At 48.4% G+C, this 10,703-nt stretch overlaps 1 protein-coding gene across 1 annotated transcript in view; it reads left to right on the forward strand.

Moving 5' to 3' along the window:
- The first annotated feature begins 340 nt into the window (after nucleotides 1–340).
- LOC117867196 (centrosome-associated protein 350-like) overlaps nucleotides 341–10,703 on the forward strand; it is a 46,542-nt gene continuing 36,179 nt past the window's right edge. Inside the window, exons 1-5 of the mRNA XM_034752022.1 lie at nucleotides 341–408; nucleotides 2,647–2,716; nucleotides 3,535–4,163; nucleotides 6,391–6,510; nucleotides 8,411–8,509. Coding sequence (XP_034607913.1) covers nucleotides 3,617–4,163; nucleotides 6,391–6,510; nucleotides 8,411–8,509 — 766 coding nt within the window. The 5' untranslated portion in view covers nucleotides 341–408; nucleotides 2,647–2,716; nucleotides 3,535–3,616. The remainder of the gene's footprint in view (nucleotides 409–2,646; nucleotides 2,717–3,534; nucleotides 4,164–6,390; nucleotides 6,511–8,410; nucleotides 8,510–10,703) is intronic.

Genomic DNA, 10,703 nt, shown 5'->3' on the forward strand with positions numbered 1-10,703 from the left:
GGGTTTAGGAGCATTAGACCCAGATGTAGACACACTCTTTCCTTCACCTATGTATTAGATAATGTTAACATTAGCTTTAATGCATTTTTTAAAAATCTATTAGGCCTACCAGTGTAGATAATGGAGAGAAGTGTTTCTGTCCCTTATCTTTCCAGTCAACTGCATTCCTTCCAACTGTAGAAAATACCCAAAGTAACATGCCTAGACATGCCAGTGTTTACACACAGAGTAGCTGGGAGGAAAAAATTAATCAGAGAAGCAACGTATGCCAGCAAAAGGCTACCAGAGAAATACAGCCTATGTCCCTTTTGAAAGGGAAATTTGCCTTTTTACAGTTACAGAGGATTGAAAACAAATTTGACCATGAAGATTGGAATTATGCCATAGCTCAGAAAGCCAGGAGCCCGGGTGAGTTCTGATTTATTGGAGAAACAATGCTGGGATTGATTGGCTGGTTGTCTGCAGCAGGGAGGGGAAAACAAAGGGAAAAGCTACACTGCTCTTAATGAGAAAGCACTAACTGGAGGGGAGCTGTAGCTAAGGAGGTGAAATCCCAGTGCATGTAAGGTGCAGGGAGTCTATGAAGATAAGGCACAGGCGGGCGGTATGTTGTTAATCTCAAACAGCGATATCAAGATAAAAACTACCCGTGACTCATCTCCATTAGGATTTTATAGCAGGACCGTTCTCTCCGTGTCAATACTCACTTTTATTGCAGCAAAGGCAGTCTTTAAAACAATTCTCGAAACGCCAAAAGAGGCTAAGGAAGGAAGCAGGAGTTTCACCAGATCACTGATGAAAACCAAGTGACAAGAACTCAGTTTGTGGGTTTTATTTTCACAGTCACACCTGAGAGTTTATTGGCAGCAAAACATTGGAGCTGATCTCTCTCCTGTATTTATGGCTGCTATTTCTCCCAAAGCACCGGGGCACTGCACCATTCTCAAGGTGACAGCTTAATTCCTAGGCTCTTGTCTTGTTAATGGGAAAAGCAAGAGAGGCACATGGAGCCGATCTGTGACAAGGGAATGAATGCTTTGCCTTGCTGACTGCTTTTGAAGAGGAATTTCCTTTCTTTTCCAACAAGAGTTACCATTAGACAGGGGAAATGAGGGTTCAGATTCAGTCCTGGGGTTTAACTAACACCAAGCTTCTGAGACTTTCCATCACTGGCTGCAGCATTAAAGTCCGGAAGTTCAGTGAATACAGTATGACAGCAATGGAGGGCAAGATGCACGCTCCATTGAAACAATGACAGTCCTCCTCCCTAAGGCCCAGATCCTGCATTCGGATCTACGAGGGCAGACCCTACTCCACACAGAGCCCGGCTGATGTCAATGGGCTTCACACGGGCCCCTCTGCGCTGATCTAGGGGGCTGGGAAAGCCCCCAAGGAAAGGCTTAGTCGGGACGGGAGAGGAGGGTGAACTATGGGCACAAACGTTCACTACAAACAGCAGATTATATGCCTGAGTCAAAACCCAGTGAACCTAATGGGCGCCTTTCCGTACACTCCAGTGAGCTAATTCTCAGGCCCTGTGTGGCTTGGGGCTGGGGAACTCTTCTGGGTATATTAGCTGCCTTCCTTTGCCTAGCCCTAGACCAGAGCCCTGCCCAGTTGCCAGGCAGGAGCAGAGGCGACCCTAGAAATCTTTCCCATAGTACACATCATTAATCCCTGTACAGCCATCCCTGTTGCAGCCGCTGGCCCCAGGGCCTCACCCGCCAACTCCGCCCCATGCTCTGATCCTGCCTTTGAGCTCGGCCTGCCCAGGTGCTGTGTCACTCCCCATCCATCAGAGGGGACGCAGGCTGCTGGAAGCAGGGCAAGGCCCAGCAGGGCTCTGGGGGGAGCCCTGAAGCAGGAGCTGGCCCCACTGCAGTGGCTCGGAGCAGAAGCACCAGCCACCCCACTGCCCACTGTGCTCACTCAGATTTGGCCCTGCACCCCCTCTGTCAGGAGCCTGAGAGGGCAGTGGGGTAAGCAGCAGGGTGGCCAACGCTGTTCCTCCTTGCTGCTGCCAGCGCTACACACGGTGTGTAAGGTGCACCCCGCTGCAGTGCCACAGCGAGGGCTGTAAAAGGAGGAGACTCTAGGTGCTCTGCGGAGCCCTTTTAGTTTCATGTTTGTACAGCGCCTGGCACAGTGAGGCTCTGCTCTGTGAATAGGGTCTCTAGGCACTATCGTGGTACAAACTATGAGCAGTGATGCACGCTTTCCCACTCCCACCCCACCGCGCCCGCCATCTAGTTCAGGGGTTCAGCATTTCACCCTCATTTTGAGCCTGGAAAGAGTTAAACACCCACACACTAAGTGCTACCAACACTGCAACAAAGTTCTGAGTAGTGCAGGGGAGCTATTCAGGCCATTATCTGGCAAAACACCAAAGAGCAAACAGATCCATGGGGAAACCCAGAAACAGCCCTGTCCAGAACCACAAAGGCTGGGCCAAGTCGAGACTGCACCATTCCAGGGATTTGTTACTGTCTGTTCCTCACGGATGAAACTGTATTGGTGTGTTTAAAGGGCCAAATCTGGTCTTGACAGAGCTCCTACTAAAGCCTATTGTGCTCTCTTCAGCCAAATTTGAATATTATTTCAAGAAAACCCTCAGACTCCCACTGATTTGGTTGTGTTATGCTATAGACAGTAACAGAGGCCAAGAGGAAACCGTTTCAAATGAAATCAAGACTGGGGTGAGCTGTCTATCCTGTAGGTAAGTTACACCCAATATCTGCTTCTCAGGCTGGGTGTGGCTAATTAATACAGATTTTGAAAGTGCTTTCTGGTCCTTGGATGCAGTCACCTGTAAAGAGCAAAAGTCTCTTAAGCTCAAAACTTAGTTTTTGTTTTTTAAAAAGAACTAAAGCTACTAAATTGTTTCACCCTAGGAAATCTCACCAGCAAGGCCAGTGGTATGCTGAGCCACTGTGCTGATTTACTAGTGAATCTTCCTGACGAGCCTACCTGAATAATGTAACTCTGTCTTATAATAACCCCACCCTCCTCTGCTCTTTTTTTTTTTTAATAGATTCTCCCACTGCTCCTTCCTTTCTTTAATTTGCAAATATTGAACTTAGCAATAGATATGCACTACTGCCTTCTTCTGGAAGGAGCCATAACTGTTCAGTGTGTCAGAGACCCAACACTGCTCATAGCTAATGGGGAAATTCCCCTTTTGCTCAAGTGGTAGGGATTTGTGCACTGGATTAGGAGGACTGGGTATTCTCTCCGTTGTCACCATGAAGCGAGTGAGTGTTGCCAAGAGGTCACAGCAGTGACCTCTGGGATTCTATTGCTGGCTCGGCCACAAACTTGCTGTGTGATCTGAGGCAAGTCCCTGATCTGCTGTGCCTCAGTTTCCCCCCTCTGTTATATGGATGAATGAGGATTGTTGTGAGGCTCTGAGATCCTCCACTGGAGGGGGTGATAGAAACTCAAATTAGTGTTGAAGAAAGAACCGTAATTAGCAGTGTGATCATTCAATTCCCCAGAGTTTGGTGCATTCAGGCTCTTTTTCCTCTCTCTAAACAGGGAAAATTGTGCAAGTGTTTCTCCTGCTTGGCCAGAGAACCAGACCTTTGAGAGCCAGGCTGTGAGGAATGGATCAGCCAGAATGATGCATCTGCCTTGCAGCAGGGAGCCAACCTCTTCAACATGCAGCCCCGGCAGAATGGACGTCCAAGGCGGCAGAGCTGCAGCTGGCACTCAGTCGGGTCCAGAGACTCTAAGCGTACTGGGAAGCAGGGGCAGTTTTAGTGACCAGGTAAACACAGGCAAGAAGAGCCCCATAGAACAGATGGAGGGAGCTCACCGCTCCCCACGGCATCTGCCCTCTTCCCCTGAGGACAGCAAGCAAGCTGCCCCCTGTGCAGTCTGGAGCCACACTCCCCTGTGCCCGTCAGCCCTGCCTGCCATGGGCCCCCTTTTTCCCTGCAATAGTCCCACTGCTCAGAAGCAGCAGGGACTGAGGAGAAGATCACCCGACGACAAGCTAGAGCGACTCAGAGAGAGAATTTGGGAGCAGAAGCAGCGACACCAACGTCTGATTCAGGAAGCGAAGCAACCCAGTGCCAGCTACGCCAGGGAACTGCTGCATCTAGGGCCCCTGAAGAGGAAGGTTCGCAAAGTGGCCTTTGCTCCTCCAGCCCCAGTTTACAGAGGTCAGTGCCAGTCTAGTGCCTACTGAGTACTGCCTGAGAAGAGGCCCACGCTGTGCCAGGCAGCAGCCTGCAAGGCCCAGCACCTGCTAGAATAGACGCTTCCCCCTTCCCAGCACTTGTTTCTAGCGCTGGGAATGGGGGTGGGGCCCAGGGTGCCAGACTTTAGAACAGGGAGAGTTACCAAAAAGGTCAATTCATGGTGGTGGTTTATAGTATAGTTGTTTTTTCTCTCTCTCCTTGAGCCCTGCGCTTTTGGACTCCTGGTAACGAAGGGTTACAGGCCTTACAGGCATAGGGATCCAAGAAATGGACCCAGAAGCAATGACATATTAGTGTTACCTGCATATTAACTCCCTGGCTGCCACACCATCCCATCCTGTCCACATCACACCTTCATGTACTCCTTCCCCTTCCTCCCTCCCGCCATCTGAAATGGCCACCTGCCCATTCATCCACCTGTGAGCTTTCCTTTCCAACATGTCCAAGTCTCTATGTAGCTTTGAGTAGCCAGGACCTAAATCAAAAACCTGCCACAAAAATGTTTCCTTCTCTCCCCTCCCCCCCCACAAAAACAGAATCCTCCTTCCACCAGCTTCACACAGTGGAGGGCCACCACTGACTCATTGGCCCTTCAGTTTCACAGCTTTGCTCGCAGGTAGGCATAAAAGAACTTGCTTAGGTAGTTGCCTCTTTTGGGTGGCCTGGTGGATAGACCATTGGAAAGGGACTCAGGAGAGCTGGAGTCTATTCCTGGGTGGCTGCTTTGCTGGGTGACCTGGAACAAGTCACTTCTCTGCTCCTCAGTTTCCCGGTCTGTAAAATGGGAACAATGATACTGACTTCCTGTGTGAAGTGCTTTAAGATCTGTGGATGAGGTGTGCTAGACGTGAGCTAGGTGTTACTAAGAAATAACAGAGGAAGGGTCAGTCCATTTTATTGTTATTTTGACTTGTCAGCATGGAGGATCCACTCTGCCTTCCCTGCGAACGATAGCAAATCTTTGTCAGATAAAAAACATGGAAAGAGATTCATGAGAATTGGCAGCACAGCAGCCTGGAGGGGGCATCGCAGAGGAGTTAAAACAGGAGCTGTGCGGTTCAGAACGCACCACTGAGGATTTAACAGCTTGTTCAGCAGAACTAGAACGGTTCTGAAAACAAATGTTAGCAGCAAAGCTGGGACAAGGGAGCCTAACTTGGCCTTAGAGGGTTGTACTCCGTTAATTGTCACTCTGCTTTGGAGTGATTTAAGATGTCCGGTCTCTGCAAGTGAATGATGGCCCAGACTCAGCAGCAAGGATGCTTGTGTGTTTAGATTAGCCTGCCAGCCTGGCTGCTGTTTCAGATGATGGGGGATATTAAGGTTACATCAGAATACAGAAGACAGGCTGAAAAACTAAGCATGGCAACCAGTCTTATTCATACACTAATAATGCTTTCCCATTGCTATTGCAACCCAACAATTAATTCAGTTTGTTCAATTATCCCTGGGCACTCTCCTAGGATTTAGAGCCCCCGCCCCATTGACAGTCACTGGTGTTCCCAGAAATAGCTGTTTACATTGTGATGCTGTTCAGTGGCCAGCATGAAGTGAAGTGCTGGGTCTCAGTCCAGTTCCCTGTAGACAAGGATCAGCATCACAAAAAACAAGTTCTGCAATTGACACCAATTGCCCTCTGGGTGGGGAACCTAATCTACACTGGGGCCAAACCCAGGATCTTTACTGAGCCTGCATTAAACAGAACTTAAACCAGTCCAGACTGATACACTTTAAACCACAGTTTGATCACTCATTGTTGACAGGACCAAGCGAGATTGAAACTAAGTCGTGAAACCCCTTGCCACCCCAGGACCAGGTCAGATCAGGGCCGCCCGGGGGGGGAGGCAAGTGGGGCAATTTGTCCCGGGCCCCAGAGGGGCCCCGCGAGCCCTGGCCCGGCAGCGGTCCGGGTTTTTGGCGGCGGGGGGCCCTTCAGTGCTGCTGAAGACGTGGAGCAACTGAAGGGCCCCCACCACCGAAATGCCGCCGAAGACCCGGACCGCCGCTGGGTGAGTACAAGCACCGCAGCTCCCCCGCTTTGCCCCAGGCCCCCTGAATCCTCTGGGCGGCCCCGGGTCAGATATGAGCTGGAATTGGTTTTGATAAGTATGCTTGAACACATCATTATCGGCCAACAGCCCTTGTGTCTCACTGTAGCGTGGCTGCTTTTCATTTTCCATTCGTTTAGGTTTTAGTGCTGTGAAACTGAAGGTTGCTCATTCTTCTGCAGACGAAGAGACTGGAATATCAGAATTTGAAGAAGTGGCCACCACCAGACAAAGTGGGGATTATAAAAACAAGAGTCCAGGTTAGTGCTGCTAATAGCACAACGGACTATTTGCTAAAGGGGATTTTGCATGCATGAGATATCAGTTCTGCAAATGAAAATTTGGGCTGAATATCCAAAGAACCTTTCCCCTAGTCAGAGGTAATACTCTTCCCAAAGAAAGTGGTGGAACCCTCCTTACTTGGGTCATTTAAAATTAGAGCAGCTGAAGAAGAGAGGAAGGATGGTCCAGTGGTTAGGGTGCCAGCCTGGAACTCAGATGATGTGGGCTCAATTCTCTGCTCTATCAGAGATTCCTGTGTGACCTTGGACAAGTCACGTAGGGCAGGTCTACACTTTAAAAGCTGCAGTGTAGTGCTTTAGTGAAGATGCTACTATTCTGAAGGGACAGCTTCTCCCGTCGGCGTAGTTAATCCACCTCCACGAGAGACTGTAGCTCTGTCGATGGGAGCAGCTATCCCGCTGACGTAGCGCTGTCTACACCAGGGGGTAAGTCGGTATAACTGCATTGCTCAGGGGAGTGAATTTTTCAGTGTAGACCTGGCTTTAGTCGCTCTGTGCCTCAGTTTCCCATCTGTAAATGGGGACAATGCCCTATCTCACAGGGGTGTTGCAAGGATAAATACAAAGAGCATTGTGAGGGGCTCACTTTAGTCATGGGGGTTGTGGTTGCGCGTGCTCACCCTTGGAGCGCCCCCTTGCAGCAGTGTGGGGTATTGCCGCTGTCTTCCATGTTTCCCGCCTGCCTTCAACTCCAGGTCTTCTGTGGCACAGCCCGGTGACCAAGTTATAAAGCTCAAACCCCTTCTGGGGTCTCCCAAACAAGTCCAAATGAATCTGGATAATTCTTCTGCCCCCTTGAGCTACTGAAGTCCTCTCCTTGTACTCGCAAAACCCGTATCTCAGGGCTTCCCTGGCAGGAGCCTACCCTGCCCCTGTAGTGCACTGCCTCCATTGTCTGTCTGTCCCCTAGCCCTGGGCTCCTTGCAGCTAGAGAAACCGGTCTCCTCTGCAGTCTCTCCCCTCTCAACTGAGCTCCTTCAGCCTTCTGATTGTGGCTTAGCTCTGCCCAGCAGCCAGTTAGTGCCTCACCTCCCCAGGTGCAGAGCATGACTGATTGGTGTATTCACTAGCCTTGCAGGCTAAGGGGTTAAGCCCCATCACAGGGATCATATAAGTACCTAAGGTAGATAGAGAAAGCAAAAGAAATCCTGGGAGCAGAGGCCGCAACCACAGCTAGAGTGGCCTTAGTTCCACCTCTAGAATTCTATGAAAACAGATTCATGGCAAATGGCCGTGAGCGACTAGGTCCCTGCATGGTCACAAAGCCATAGCATGGACCCAGGGCTACGCAGAAGATGTAGGTTTAGATCAGAGATCTTTCTTTTGTCCTCTGGTCTGCCAGCGTGCTCAGAAGCAGGGGGTGCTTTCACCACTCAAGAGGCCTCTCCAACCAATTAAAGACGGTCATGAATAAGTTCAAAAAGGGCTGGTCCTTACTCCTTGCCCAAAAGCAGGATGGCAGCAACATGTGGCCTCAAGAATAGGGAGAATGAAAGTGAAGTGATGCTAAAAAAATGCCTGGGAGGGATCAGTGGACAGACTCCCTTTTTCTTCAGGGTGAATTGGATCGGGTTCCATCTTGCTTTCAACGCTGCAACTTGGTATTAAATTAATTCTGAACCATTCTTCTACAAAGCATGGCACAATAAAACAGTGAAAGCCAATTCGTTATCTTTACAACCTTAGGAATGCAGCTGGCAATGAAAAGACAGCTTGTGGAAACCTGCCACTAATTTGACTGTCTAAAGTCTATCTATGTTAATTTCACAGTGTTGGTATATCAGCAAAAGGGGTCATATGTTTGCAATTTGATTGCATTTCTAAGCTCAGTTTTTTCTGTCGTTTCCTATGGGTCAAGACCAAAGAGACAGACGCATGACAAGCAGAAGTCAAAGGCCCAAGCAAGAACAGAGTTCATCCAAGTCTCCTGTCCCAGAGAAAACACTGAAAGAGAAAGGTAAAGAGGCAAATTATTTGGGCTGACACAATGACAGGGATTAATAGTGGGGAGATGGATAAAGGTGCTTAAGAAAATGTCCAGCTGGCAAAATCTCATGTTGTTTATTTATATTGTACATTATACACATGAACTCCTGGGAACCACAGTCAAGGATCATGGTCCATTGGCCAAGGCACTCTGCACGAAGTAACAAAGGCAGTGACATAACGGAACTGGTGGCCAAAACAGTCATCTAAGGGCAGGGGTGAAGATTTGGTGGGGGGAGGATGAGATAACAGCAATAAAATAAATTGGCGGAAAAGCAGAAGTCTCAGCTTCAGTGGTCCATTGATAGGAAAGCCGTGAGGTCTAGTAGATAGACTGGGCTCAGGACTGTGCTACTGGGGTGCCATCTTTGGGCTGAGCAATAAAAGATTAGGAGCAGTTCTAGTCATTTGAAATCCCATGCGGGGGTTTGCAGGGATATTGGTTACACCCGTGGCCAAATTATGACACAGATAACTCCATTCTGCTTACCCAAGAGTCCTTCTCTGGTTTCAGTGGGATATGGTGTGAGTTATTTTCTCTTCTAAACTGTTGTGTTGCCACATTGTTAAAACAGCTGTCCTGCTGCACCCCAGAAGTGGCTGTATTTAAGTGAGGCGTGACATTCTGTCAGGCCTGGTCTACACTTAAAAATTAGATTGACCTATCTACGGTGCTCAGAGCTGTGAAAAATATCACACCCAGAGCCCCGTAGTTAGGTTGACCTAACCCCCAGTGTAAATGTGGGTAGGTCGATGGAAGAATTCTTCGGTTGACCTAGCTACTGCCTCGGAGTGATTGATCAACTACAGCAGCGGAAACCCCCCCTTCCATCGATATAGGAAACAACTGCACTCTGGTGCTAGTGTGGCACAGCGCAGCCCCATAGCAGTGCTGTTGCAGCATGGACACCCTCACAATGGTATTTAGAGGTTTAGCTGCAAAGTGCTTTGAGACCCTTATGCACAAGCTGCTATAGGCTTTCAAAGTATTAGGACGACAATAAATATAGGCTGGGCTTTCCAAAGGCACCTGGGGAGGCTGAGCACTACATTTTCTTATGCTCCGTTGACAGTCCTGGCCATAGGACAATCCCTGCCATTTTTAGTAATACTTTGCATCCAAAGGGATTTGTGAGTCTTACTTCATTAGGACTTGTAAAGTGTTTGGTGTTCCTGAAATCAAAGTGCTGTAGAAGTGCAAAGGACCATCACCTCTATTTTACAGGCTGGGAAACTGAAGTACAGAGAAAGTGGCTGATTTATCCACTGTTTTGCCGCAAGTCAGTGTTAGAAGTGGGAGTCTGAAATACACCACACCCTCTCCTCATCTCTATTTCTAAGTACAACATTTTATTGTTGAAATCAAGCCACTTTGCCCATTTAATGCCATCCTTTTGGTTTGGAAACAGCTGCATTCAAACTCGTAGTACTTGATTGCAGTGCTGCTGAAAAGGATCTGGGGGTGATAGTGGACCACAAACTGAGTAGGAGTCAGTGTGATGCAGCTGCAAAAAAAAGGGCTAATAGGATTCCCGGGTGTATTCACAGGAGTGTTGTATGTAAGATGCGGGAGGTAATTGTCCTGCTCTACTCAGCACTGGTGAGGTCCCAGCTGAAGTTTTGTGTCCAGTTCTGGGCATAACAATTTAGGAAGAATGGGAAGAAATTGGAAAGAGTCCAGAGGAGAGCAACAAAAATGATAAAAGATTTAGAAAACCTGACCTATGAGGAAAGGTTGACAAAACTGGGCATGTTCAGTCTTGAGAAAAGAAGACTGAGGGGCAACCTGATAGTCTTCCCATGTGTTATATATGTTATAAAGAGGACAGTGACCAGTTGTTCTCCATGTCTACTGAAGGCAGGACAAGAAGTAATGGGCTCAATTTGAGGCAAAGGAGATTTAGGTTAGCTAGAACTATAAGCAAAAAGAAGAACAGGAGTACTTGTGGCACCTTAGAGACTAACAAATTTATTAGAGCATAAGCTTTCATGGGCTACAGCCCACTTCTTCGGATGCATATGCATATGCATCCGAAGAAGTGGGCTGTAGTCCACGAAAGCTTATGCTCTAATAAATTTGTTAGTCTCTAAGGTGCCACAAGTACTCCTGTTCTTCTTTTTGCGGATACAGACTAACACGGCTGTTACTCTGAAACTTGTCATTA

The sequence above is a fragment of the Trachemys scripta genome, chromosome 17 (assembly GCF_013100865.1).
Source record: "Trachemys scripta elegans isolate TJP31775 chromosome 17, CAS_Tse_1.0, whole genome shotgun sequence".
Classification (NCBI taxonomy): Eukaryota; Metazoa; Chordata; order Testudines; family Emydidae; genus Trachemys; species Trachemys scripta.